At 45.1% G+C, this 12472-nt stretch overlaps 4 protein-coding genes across 4 annotated transcripts; 1 reads left to right on the forward strand and 3 right to left on the reverse strand.

Moving 5' to 3' along the window:
* Nucleotides 1–3280: 3280 nt before the first annotated feature.
* On the reverse strand, nt 3281–4490 carry N7509_011457 (bZIP transcription factor; the record flags this gene model as incomplete). The annotated part of the gene is made up of 4 exons (XM_056636094.1): nt 3281–3377; nt 3443–3766; nt 3821–4354; nt 4402–4490. The coding sequence occupies 4 exons, from the start codon at nt 4488–4490 to the stop codon at nt 3281–3283; spliced, it is 1044 nt and encodes a 347-aa protein (XP_056486714.1).
* A 769-nt stretch (nt 4491–5259) lies between these two features.
* On the forward strand, nt 5260–6484 carry N7509_011458 (uncharacterized protein; the record flags this gene model as incomplete). The annotated part of the gene is made up of 2 exons (XM_056636095.1): nt 5260–5556; nt 5633–6484. 2 exons carry the CDS (start codon nt 5260–5262, stop codon nt 6482–6484), a joined length of 1149 nt encoding a protein of 382 aa, XP_056486715.1.
* A 1783-nt stretch (nt 6485–8267) lies between these two features.
* N7509_011459 (uncharacterized protein) lies at nt 8268–9032 on the reverse strand (the record flags this gene model as incomplete). The annotated part of the gene is made up of 1 exon (XM_056636096.1): nt 8268–9032. The coding sequence occupies one exon, from the start codon at nt 9030–9032 to the stop codon at nt 8268–8270; it is 765 nt and encodes a 254-aa protein (XP_056486716.1).
* Nucleotides 9033–9091: 59 nt separating this feature from the next.
* Nucleotides 9092–9796, reverse strand: N7509_011460 (uncharacterized protein; the record flags this gene model as incomplete). The annotated part of the gene is made up of 1 exon (XM_056636097.1): nt 9092–9796. The coding sequence occupies one exon, from the start codon at nt 9794–9796 to the stop codon at nt 9092–9094; it is 705 nt and encodes a 234-aa protein (XP_056486717.1).
* Between the last annotated feature and the right edge of the window lie 2676 nt (nt 9797–12472).

Consider the following 12472-nt stretch of genomic DNA (forward strand, 5'->3'; position numbering starts at 1 on the left):
CGCTCTAGGTTGATCCTTCAGATTATCACTCCTCGTCGATGACACATAGAAAAAGATATCTTGAAAAATGCCAAGTATGCTCTGTTACTGAATGACCTAACCTACTTCAATGACAGACGTAAAAATCCTAGGTTACCTAAGAGCTCTATCACATCGAACATATCTAGAAACTTACGTCTGCTAGTTCTGTCTTACGTCGCAGATGTAATAGACCCAGAGAAAAAGTCTGATAAATAATAAAGGTTCTTAATAATAATAAGGTACGTTTACTAACTGTCTAACCACTGACCGTAGCCGGCTAGCAAGACGTAACATTTTATAGAGGTCAGCACGAAAAACAGACAGAGTAGCATTCGCAGAAATTTTGCACTACTAAGTTGGATACTGGATCAATCTATGTGACGGTTAGCGTGGCGTCTGACCAAGCGTTCTTCCTACCATCACCTACACTTAGACCTCACCAAACGCGGGTTTGGGTTGGGTTTTCAATTTCTTTTCCTGTCTACAGATAACCCACCGCGGGTTTTGGCCTTGGTGTGCCCGCTTATTGAATATCTGTAACGAACCACGGCTCGGAATAAGGCCTGTCCTACGGGGATAAGGGGAACGCTATGCATTTGCTTTTAGGGGTTCTGCCCCTGTATGGCCCCACCCCGCCTATTTCCTATGCATTCGCTTTTTCTCTGCGATGCAGCCGTTCGCGCGTCCCCGGGGTATGGACGCTCCCGACCGTGGCGATCCGTACCCCAGTGGCCTGCCGACAATGGACTTCATTTTGACTGGATTCTATATCGTGGACCTGCGATCTTGGTGCGGCTGAAGTTGAGGATCATCTTTTAATGGGGTGTAACCGGAGAGGGGAGCGTAGGGAGGGGGAGGGGTCTGTATCGAGTAGGGTTTTCAGAGTACTACTACCACTACTGAAATCCGATATATTATATTTGCTACACGTGATCTGCATGTACAAAGTAAGCCGAAGTGTCGCAAGCAAGTGAAACAGCACAAGTCATAAACGATAGCGGCTCTAGCAACGACGAAGAATATAATTCCCGCTAAATAATCTGCTTCGCCAAGCATACTAACGAAAGTGAGCCGCATTCATCTCGTGGTGCGAAAGATCAGCTTCACCTCGATTATCAATCTTCTGGATTTGCATCTAGCATTGATGGCAAGGCCTGGTAGATTGAGGCCAGGGCTTCGATGCCTCAGGGAGCAAGTTGAAAGGGACGAAATGTTTTGGCGAAGAAATGGGCTCCAAGAGCTCGATAGCTGGGCCCGGAATTGCGAGGCTGTCGTTCGATGATCTCAACTAGACTGAAGTCTGGGCGGGTAGCCCCGGAATTTGTCTCTGCAGATTGTTCCCCAAGAAAGCCCTGCTCCACAGCCATGAGGAGCTTACGGACCGATCGTGCACTTTCAGGGAGATAGGCCCGGCTTGTCTCCCCACCCTCATGGCCATAAGAGGAAAAATAGGCCCTGGATCTCCGATAGAGATACTTGACCACTGCTCGGGCTAGAATTAATCCGCTGAAACACAGCCGAGCTGATCCAAACGGGTCTTCGCAGTAGGGATCATCTTTTGTATGGGCTTCATAGGCAAATAATACATGCTCTTTATCTCTATGGAGACTACGGGTCGTGGGAACACGATACTGCGGGCTGGGTGTGTAAGTCGAGGATATTTGGAAGCTTTGTGGAGAAGGGGTGCTTATGATCATCACTATGACGTTTATTTATAGATATTGGTGTATCGAGAGCGAAAGAATGTTGAGCGGTAGGTCACAAGAGGCCATGCGCCAAATCGTAAATCTAAGTCGATATTTTGATGCCAAGAATCTAAAATTATCCTCTCAGCCATACAATTCTCTATCACCGAGGCTTATATATTTCACTAAATAGATGTTGAGAGGGGTAGTCATTGGATCTCTAGTTCTGAAGACATTTAGCGCCGGCACTGGGCTTCGTTGCATTTAAATAGCGATTTTCGAGCCAGGATATATGGCCATGAAACTTCTGCGAAAACTAAAGAGTCTGTGGTCACACTGAATCTAGATATTCACTGGTGATTGTGTGAGTCTTAGAGTCAGCCTATCATAGTCTCATGATAGGCTCCACCTATGTTATTATGGTGTTCACTACAGTATGTTATCTATTTCTTACCTTCCCGATAGCTAAATTTTAAGACTTGATTTACGCAAGGCCATACTGTTTAAGTTGGCCAATGCTACTTTTGATATATGAGTAAAGGCTGCAAAAAGTCTTGGCTTTTAACTGCATTTTGCGGAAGCGCCCGAGACTTTTGATAACCAGCAACAAGATTCTGCAGGAAGAATGTCTTCAATAAGTGTTTGTTCAACTGAAGAATACTTTTGGCCATTCTGGGCTAAGGCAGAAGTTTGATGGATAGTAGATACAGAAAGGTAAAAAGATGAAGGTAGGTGCCAATATTCAGATCTTGAAAGCTATCATGGTTCGATCTTAAGTTGGGTACCGTCTAGAATGACCGTCTTGCCATTACTTCGGCTTTATACAATATAATCAAGTTAATGTTGATAAGGAATTCGAGTACCCAAAAGAATTATGAGAGAATTAATTAAACGACGGAATCATGATTTATGTTAACGAAGCATACAGCGATATCCGATTTAGGGGCATATATAACCTATGAGGCCTATATAAGAATTCGCTCAATCATTCGCCGCTGTAGGACATTGCACTGCGCGTCTCTACATTCTGATGGACACAAGTGTTTCCGTTAGCAATCGTGATGAGGATAGATGTATACCCGTCTCTTGGGCCACAGAGTCTTGTTCCTCTGCGCCGTTCCTGAAGAACAGAGCCAAAGTTAATTCTCGGGATGATTTGTATGCGTCGCCTCTATACTAGCTAGAAGAAATTGTTGACCGTGAAAATAAGAACTGCAAAGCTAAAATATCGTATCTCAAAAAAGGAATGACGCAACTAACAAAGCTTCGAAAAGAGCATAGATCCTGAAAAAGTTGCGACTCCTCTGAAGACAAGAAAGAAGCTAATAAGTAGATTTTCCTAAGAAAGCCAAATATGTCCTGATCGAAGCTAAGCTGATTTGAACAGCCTCAATGTTCGATATTCTAAATAATCGGAACGAGTTTTTTCCGAGAACTAAGGCAGTTTGTGCTGCCAATGAATTCTTCGTTGTTTCTTCCATTTAATGATGTCATGGTAGAAGACGGATAAGCTCATCGGTGAAGTCATAAAATCTCGCACTTTGGTCCCACCTTGGATAAAGCCAAAGGGATTTTTAATAGACCTGCCTTTTTTCAACCACCTGGCTAATGGTCGGGGAAGTTTGAACTAAGATAGCCTCGAACGCATCTCTCCTCATCACAGCACCGAACCTAATGCACCAAAGCAATCTCCCATCAGCAAGAAATAACGATTTGTCACCGTTGAATACACGTACCCATGGCAATTGATAAGCTTGGAAAGCGATGCAATCAAATCTCGGAGTATGGCTAGATCAAGCTTATTTGACCACGACTGTTGGACAATATAACACCAGGCTTGAGTCGGGCTAAGTTCATCATCGAGAACAAGCTCTTCAGACAGGGCTAGCAGTTTATCAAAGATAAAGCCTGGATTCTGAGGTGACGAGGCGTGTTTTGACAACGTGGACGGAGTGCGTAAGTGTTTATGCGGATGGACGAGGGTGGCGGATGCAAGCAGAGCATGGCCGTTTGATTTGTCTGGCTGACGCTCCAAGTGGGGCAGACAGGGTTGTTCGAGTCTATAATACTATTAAGTGACAAAAAGAGATGCATGGTGAAGGAATCCTACATACGCCAAGACAAACTCCATGCCCATGTCAGTCATACTTTGCTTAAAAGGGTGTTCAGCGCATCTTGACTGTGAATCGGTTTGCTGAGCGGGTGAAATAAGAGTAGGTGGACGGAAATATCGATCAGGCTGCTGACTGTTTGTTGACCCAATGAGCTGGCCATGGATATTAGGAGACTGGTCCGACATCATATGGTTGGAGATGGTTTCACTAGTCAGGTCCACCGACGGATCGGTCCCCTCAAAACCCATCTCCGCTTTGGGTCCCCAGGAACTAATCCCATCTTTGACATCGCCATGGGATTGAAACAGGGCATTGGCTGCAGTCGGGTCTGCTCCAATGTTTTCAATTTCCATTAAACCGCAAAATGGTACCGAGAGTACAGATTGCTCACGTTTATCAACAATATCCTGCAGTACGTTGACCTGAGTACGCAGTTTCTGAACTTGAATGACCAGATTCACTTCATTTTTCCGTAGACGCAATACTTCACTCTCTAGGTTCTTAAAGTACTGATCCTTGCGCAGACGGTGCGTGCTGTTGAAGATCAGCTTAGTTTGGTATTGCGAGAAACAGTTCCATACCGCTGAGCTTTTCGAAGTTGTTCTCGTCGCTTAAAGAGGGTTGAGCTAGTATCACCTGTGATCGGAAATGAGTGGCGCGTTCCAATCATGAAAGTGCTTCTCTGCTACAAGAAACACGATGTGACCTCTGTACCTGATTCGGAATCTGGCCTATTCGAGCGATGTCCAGGAAGGAAGGTGAAGGCTTTCTTCATGTTGAATTAAGTGGCCGAGGCAAGTCGATCCGGGATTCAAGGGTACATGTGGAGATGAAGATCAAATGGTCAGAAATATACAAAGGATGGGTACAAAAGGTACGGTTGGATGGAGGAGACAAAATAAGCGGACAATCAAGGAGGTGGTCATCGAGTAAGCTATCGCAGGGTATCCGTTTCAATATCGTAATCAAAGGATCCAGTAATTAGACTAGCGGCAATTTAACTCCGATGCTAGACCCGATTTGTTGAGGCGCCTAGCGAAGCATAGCCCAATTGTGTCACATAAGTGGATTGTTGACTTAATCGTTATTTCCTATTTGGGCTAGCGCGAACCTTGAGTGAAAACAGGTCCATTCGGCTAACTTTGAAGGGGTTCGTGGATTGTTGACTTAATCATGGTTTCCATTTGAGGGGAGCGCCAAATTGATTTGAATCAAAATTCGTGACGTTAACTTGATCATTCCTTCCTGAATCCATGTAGTTCGTACCATACCAACGGGCTGGAGTTCAAAGTCGGTCTTGACCCCCTTACCCTGTAGGGAGGTTGTTATATAAAGAGTACATTGGACAAATCTAAATAAGCATCTGCAAAATAATTTCAGTGGCCATTCGTTTTTTCTTTTCGCTCAAGGTTTCTTGCTCCATCCAGTTCTTTAACACAATGCGCTCTACTTTCACTCCTCTCTACCTATGGGTAGCGTTCCTCGCAGGGGGCGCATATGCCAACAGCCGGAATGCATGCCCCAAACACCCTCAAGAAGCATTTCGCGTTGGCAAAGCAGTGTACTTACAATCCAACAAGGAGCACAACTCGATTATTTCAATTCCCATCGGACAGGACGGTAAGCTCTATGGCGGTATGATCACAACAACGGGTGGAATGGGAGGCGACGGTATCGACGGAGCCACCAACAAACCTGCCGGTCCAGATGCGCTCTCATCCCAGGGTTCAGTGGCAGTAAGCGAGAATGCAAGTTTCAAAACATCCCATGGGGCTCTTTCTCGAGGAAAACCAGCTAATTGGTCCTTAATAGTATCTTTTCGCCGTGAACGCCGGTTCAAACACCGTCAGCATGTTCAGAATTGACGAAATTGATGCGACGCATTTGTGGATGGTCGGAAAGCCAGCTGCTATTCCTGGCGAATTTCCCGTCACTGTTGCAGTTTCGGTGAAGCGAAACGTGATATGTGTTGGATACACTGGAGCAAAAGCCGGTGCTTCCTGCGCTTCATTCACGCCCGAGGGACTTGGTCAAATGAATCAGGTCCTCGACTTTGATCTCGGTCAGACCACGCCTCCTACGGGACCCACAAACACAGTTGCGCAGGTATTCTTTACTGCAAATGATACTCGCCTGATCTCAACTGTCAAGGGGGACCCGAATACCAACAAGACGGGTTTCATCTCTGTTCTGGCATTCAAAGATTCACGCTCTTCTGCTTTTGAAAGCCATGATACTCGAAGCTCCCCATCTGGAACCGCTGTGTTGTTTGGCGGTGTTAATATCCCGGACACCTCTGATCTGTTCATAACGGACGCATCTTTCGGAGCCACGCTTCTCAACCTTCACGCAACTACAGACAAGGTGTCTCTTCAGCAAAAAGTTGTCATCGAAAGGCAACAAGCGACGTGCTGGGCTGCCTACTCCCAGGCAAGGGAGAGTGTCTTTGTAACTGATGCCGCGGCCAACCGACTAATTGAGATCAGTGATGACGGATCTGAAATAATGTCAATTCTTGACTTGGAAAACGGTGATCCTGGACTGATTGATCTTGAGACTTCCGGTCGCTTTGTTTATGCACTTTCCCCGGCAATGGCACTACATCTGCCGCAATCACAGTGGTGGATTCTTTCCAAGGTCGACAGATTCAGCATTTCAGGCTAGACAAGCTGGGAGCGAGTAAACGCTCCCAAGGTTTGGCTATTCTCCAATAAGCAAAATTCATGGAAGAGGCTTCGGTGGCACATGGTGCGATTTCTTGAATCTCGTGGCTTAAGTATGAGAAGTCTTTTGCGAATCTGGATTATTCTTGTTTGTACCGAGAAATGCAGTGTAGGGAAAACCTCTTGTCGCTTTGTCTTGATTCATCATTTCCCGGTTTTAATATCCCTCTGTTTGCTGTAGCTTTCTATCAGATATGGGACGGGAGAGGGGTGCCCCCGGTGAGCTCGCACTGGGCAGCAGTCCTAGCCAGGCTACTGGGAAAATGGATTCATACCTTCTCGTGGTGTCCGGTGTTAATCCTCATAGAGGAAACCAAATTGAATCCGCCGTGGTTATGCGGTTCGGCCCCGTGCAGGAAACGACCGTACAACCACACCCAAATCAGGGGACAACGGGATACGAAAACCATCCGACTTCCTTTTACCTAACTCGTAGGCCTGCTCACGATACGATATCGCAGGATTTTGGCCTATCGTTATCGTATATCGTCATCGCAGAATCCTTGCGATATTTATCGTATATCGTATCGTTTTTTCTAACACCTTGCGACACGATATACGATAAATATCGCAATAATTTTAAGCCTGCGATACGATATACTATACGATATTGCGATCGATAAACGATATCGTCAAATAGGATACATTGGGCTACGCGTCGGCCACAGTCGCGTGTCAGCCACGCTCACCACCACAATAGCTGTTCAATATCACTATAACGCGCTGAATTGCTCAAAAGTACAGTTAAAAAATAAAGAAGGCTTTGTTTCCTATCCAGGTCTAGTTCTAATGACCTCCGCGGCTATATATTAGCTACGGTCGTATAATGGCCACGAAGAATATAGTCTAATATCTATACTGGCTCGCATCAAAAATATATATATATTGATCATGGAGGTGTGTGGTACTACAAGTAGAGGTTTCTTATTGGCCAGGGCCTATAACAAAGGTCCTGTGACTAGGCTTGGCATTATCGTACGATAAAATCGTATCGCAGCACTACATCGTTATCGTATCGTTTTAACAGTGCTACTGACGATACGATTGCGATTGCGATAAAAACGATACGATATCACAAAATTGCGATATCGTGAGAAGCCCTACTAGCTCGCAGTCGGGCCCTGAAGCTGGTCTTGTATTATCAGTGGAAGTAGTATCGCCCTAGAAAGAAGACAGGAAACCTCTGAGCTTGTATACGGTCTGGGATAGTAGTGTAAGAGATACAGCGAGGCAGTCGTGAACCGGTGACACAGGCAGTCAAGCTAATATCAAACAGACCTTATTCAAGGCCTAGGATGTAACGAACCGGTGTTGTCGGAGTCACGGTCCCGATCACGTGACCATGACCGTCTGTTCCATCTGCACCATAACAATCGCGCTAGAGCTTACCTCTCTTTCCTTTCTTCAGCTTTATTACTTTTCGTCAATACTACATGAATGTTATTTCATCCCGAGTCCTTACAATCTTCCACCTACTATGCCTACACCACTTTGGCGCCTCTGACCTGGGGCCTCTGACCTGGGGCCATACATGCAATCTTAAATGGCTCCCGGGGCTGCTAGAAGCACTGCGTAACTGATTATAGCAATGAATACTATTCAATGATATCCGATACCTTGAAATGGCACATTTAAGGACCACGAGGTATTTGAATTTGCGGTTATACCATGGTTTCATATCATAGCGAGGAACACTTCACAGCTAGTCCTCGAAAGTTAGATCCTCAAACGGGGCCAAATCCCATAATCCGTGCTTTCAGTTCATTCCCTTGATTTACTCCGGTTTTTGGACCCCCCTGAAAAGTCCCTGGAATACCTTTTGCCCACGTGGTACTCGTATTCATAAGTCCTGGAAGCACGGCTTGCTCCCCACCCGAAATCCCGAGCACAGCGAAGTGGCTATATTCCACTTGACTTTCCGTTGAATGACACACCGAAGACGCTAGCTTTCTCACTGGGTCAATTTTGATGCAAGTTTCTTCGCCTTCTGAACCACCAATCCCAAATGGCTCATTGGACTCAAGGTCACCAGGAGAATTGGCATTAGACTCTCGAGATAATAGACTCTTCACATCCTTAGAGCCATCCCTGACCAGCATGCTTGTCAGTCCTTTGTGGTAGCTGGACCATCGATGGAGACGAAATTTCGGCTGCAACTCGAAAAAAAGACGCAGAGAGACTCCTTCCGAAAGTGCTGATGGTAGATAGATCCCTATTACTGTCGACTGGGAGGTCTTGGTATTTTTACCAGCAATTAGCATCAAACGGGGACGTGAATCACTGGCAAAGGCCTTAGCGATATCTGTCAATGTTGAACTGTCACCATTTAGAGATAGTTGAATCGGATCGACAGCGATTCGTTCATCCTCTTCCTCCATCGGGCCATTCACACTGGTAATAGGATGAGGCACAAATAGTGAAATAGCACCGATGATTTGACCCGAGATACCATTATATGCTTCAGACTGAGTCCCAAAGTCTGCGGGCATATGGGACTGGAAAAGGACTTTCCATATCTGAGAAAATCGAATGTACAGATTTGGCTATGTTATGTTAGCCAGATCTGATCGTCTTGAACCATACCCATTAACATTGGAAGATTAATACTGACGAGTAGGTATAGTATCGATGTGACTTGATCAAGCTCCAGGTACTCTTGGTCCTGGCCACCTAGTGAGTCCAAAAAGATGATTGGTAACTCGTCACTGGGGTCTTCTTTCTCGAATCTGCCGAACGGGGCAGACGCATTTAGTCTCAGCCGAATGAGAATACTCAGTAAGGTCACGAAATGTTTTCGAGCTACGCGTCGTCTGCTTTGAGTAGTATTCCCAGCAAATAGACGTTTTGCAGCAGGGACAACCTCTTCTTGCACGGGTGCATGAGGCGGAAAGAAAGGCTGCATCATGGCCACGACATCAGCAGTCTCTTCCACGGCAAAATTCGATTCATCTTCTATTAAAGCGATTGTCCGTTCAGGAACTGCGATGCTTCTGAAGATCCTTTTCACTTTGGCTTGATAAACAAGATTCTGGTCGTACTGAAACTGCCAGTACATATCGGCCTCTTCTAGCACGCCCAGGAGATCAGCGCCTTGCGCGACCTGGAACAAAAAGGCACGCTGAAAGGCCTCCCAGTCAATTCTCTCATCTGTCGAACTATCGGGGAAGGGGTGAAATGCGTGAAAATAAAAAGATCTCCATAGCAGTTGAATCACGGCCTGAGAACCCGCAAGGTCAGGATGCGTTTGCTTCATGTGCTCTCCGAAGCTTTCCTCGTTCCAATCTAAGATGTGTCAGCTTAATTTGAATACAAATGAAGTCGTTTTTCACATCGCTGCTTGTTGCCCTGGTCTTGAAAGGCGTATTTGTAGAAGGTTTTTTCCAATTCCGCAAGCTGCCCGGCCTTGAGTGTTCTTCGCTCCAATGTTCTTCGCTTCAAGGTTTCGAGGAGATCCCCGAGGATAGATTCTAGATTCGAGATTGCCAAGTCAGCAGGAAAAGCCTTTTCAAAATGATTAAATCCTGACCTTGTGTAGCATCGCGAAGATATTTTTTTGTATGCGCGCTCCCGCTCCAGGGGAACAGAAGATCCCGGAAGTCCCCCAAGACGGACAGGATAGCGTCACCACTGGACATCTTCTTGACACCGGCACAAAGAAAGCAAGGAAATAATATCAGAGTCTCAGGCCTGGGTCTTTAATCGAGTGAAAAATCAACAAATGTCGATGTCCAAGGTGTGACGTGTTTAGTTTGGGGATGAACAGAGAATGGTTCCGCGAGCGCCCCTCATCCCGGGGGCTGAAACCGTTACTAGCGTCCACTGGTTGGGGGCAGAACGTCACCACTGAGCTGCCCAGCTGAGCTAGGGGTGTTTCAACAAATAATAGCAACTTGTCGATCGGTCTTTGACGGTTGAAACCCCAACTAGGCTGTGTTATCGTATCGTATCGCAGCCGACTTCGATACGATAACGATATTTGAATTTTCCGTCCGATTGCTCAGCTTTTCTTATTTCTTGCCTGGCCGTTGCTTGCTTTGCCACGTCTAGGTTCCAGTTACACTGTATGTTTGCACCTATATACACAGGATAATGTCCGCCAGGGGGGGGGGGGGGGCTATCCTGTCTGGGCTGCCGCCGCTATTATGAGGTCGATCAGGCTCAGGCTCATTGGAGTAAATGTCAGCACGAACTCATGCTCAGTGATCTCGGCAGTCCAGTCATGTGATCGCTCAGTGGCCAATCATGGATGCTCTATCCCAAGCGACCTGGAGCAGTCTACATGACTGCTGGACGGTAAGGATTTCTTAAGTATAGGCAGAATTCGCCCTATAGAGTAGACTGCTCTCAGTTTTTATAACTAGACTGCTGAGGATTTTCTTCGTCTGATTACTATTAGATTTTTAGAAGTTCTAAGTTTATATCTAATCTATATACAGTTTTATTTTTAGATACTACTGTCTCCTATAATAATCATAGGAGTTAACCCTAAATTATCAAGGTCTCTAGCCTGATAACTTAGTAACCATTATAGTTGGGTTAGGTTGGGTTATCTACCCTATAATCCAAAACCTAGTAGGTTAGGTTTTAGGTCAGTATGTTCAACCTAAAATAGGTTATAGCGATGTCTACTAGAACCTAAGCCTCTTTTAAACTTTAGGCTTTCTATTAGTTCAGACAGCCTAAAATAGCGGCATAATCAATACTAGATAAGCTATAATTATCCTAATTTATCATTTGCATTATTGATTTTGCAGAAACTATAATCTGACAATGAATAGCAAGCTATATCACTATAAGAGAAGTATCTCTAGATTCTAGTATTACCCTTATCTTTTCTAGCTTATTAGTTTCTCTAAGAATACTAACGGCCTAAGCAGATAATCTTCAGTAATTCGGTCGAGACAAGGAGAGCAGATAAATCCTAAATCAAAATTCTCTTTTTCTTTTGATACAGAGTAGGTTTATCTTACTATCTAGGTATTGCAAGATGGGAATGCTCGTAGGGAGTCTGCGTTGGCAGACGGGTCGATCGCGAAAAGACAACACCACCACACTCGCAGAGTGCAAGGAGACGGTAGGCAAGCGTGACGCTATAGAGAATTAACAGAACGAACAACAGAATGAATAACAGAACCTTTCATAAGCAGTATACCGATACCGTAACCTCGGTAACCTCAGTAGAACATTTTCATAAGGGGGAACATGCATGTTGAATTGATAATCTAGAACGAAACTATTTATCCTCCTTGAACTAAACAGCAGCCTTGTTGCTAAGGCCCTAATCACATAACTCTGAGATACCGATGTTGAGAGCAGGAATCCCCACTACAGTATGTAATATTAGAATTTATACTTTTAAATATTTTCAGAGTAAGGTCTACAGACCTCAGTCTACCCTTCTCATTTATTACAGACAGTAGGCAAAAGAATAACACATCTAGATAAAGCTCGGCTTATGTAGTTATTCTCTCTAGGGCAAAGAGAGAAGGTCAACTTACTTATAACGTGTTTCATGGGTAGTCCGGCCACCCGAGCTATCCGGCCACCTATTTCCACTACCACAATGTTTTATATGAATATATCCACGAACGCCAATTAAATTGCAAAAACTAGGTACTATTAGCGGGCACCTATTGCGCTTATGCCCTTCCTTACGACAATTACTACAACGCTGTCACACCTTCTTATTAGCCGGTCTCGCTACGCGTAGAGGTGCCGATGGTGTAGCTATATTAGTATTATTTGCTAATTATAGAAGGATTTGCATGTCCTCCACTGTAATACCACCTTCGTAGGCTAATTAGATACTAGGCTGCGTATACTTACGTTGCTTTCTAGCATTTTCAGCCATTGCACGCTTATAATTAGCTGCTATAATAACGGCTTTATTTGCCACGCTTTAGGCCCCCCTGCTAAGTTGCTCTAATTA

The sequence above is a fragment of the Penicillium cosmopolitanum genome, assembly GCF_028827165.1.
Source record: "Penicillium cosmopolitanum strain IBT 29677 chromosome Unknown utg000009l:1.0-9042332.0:1.0-9050551.0, whole genome shotgun sequence".
NCBI classification, from domain to species: Eukaryota; Fungi; Ascomycota; class Eurotiomycetes; order Eurotiales; family Aspergillaceae; genus Penicillium; species Penicillium cosmopolitanum.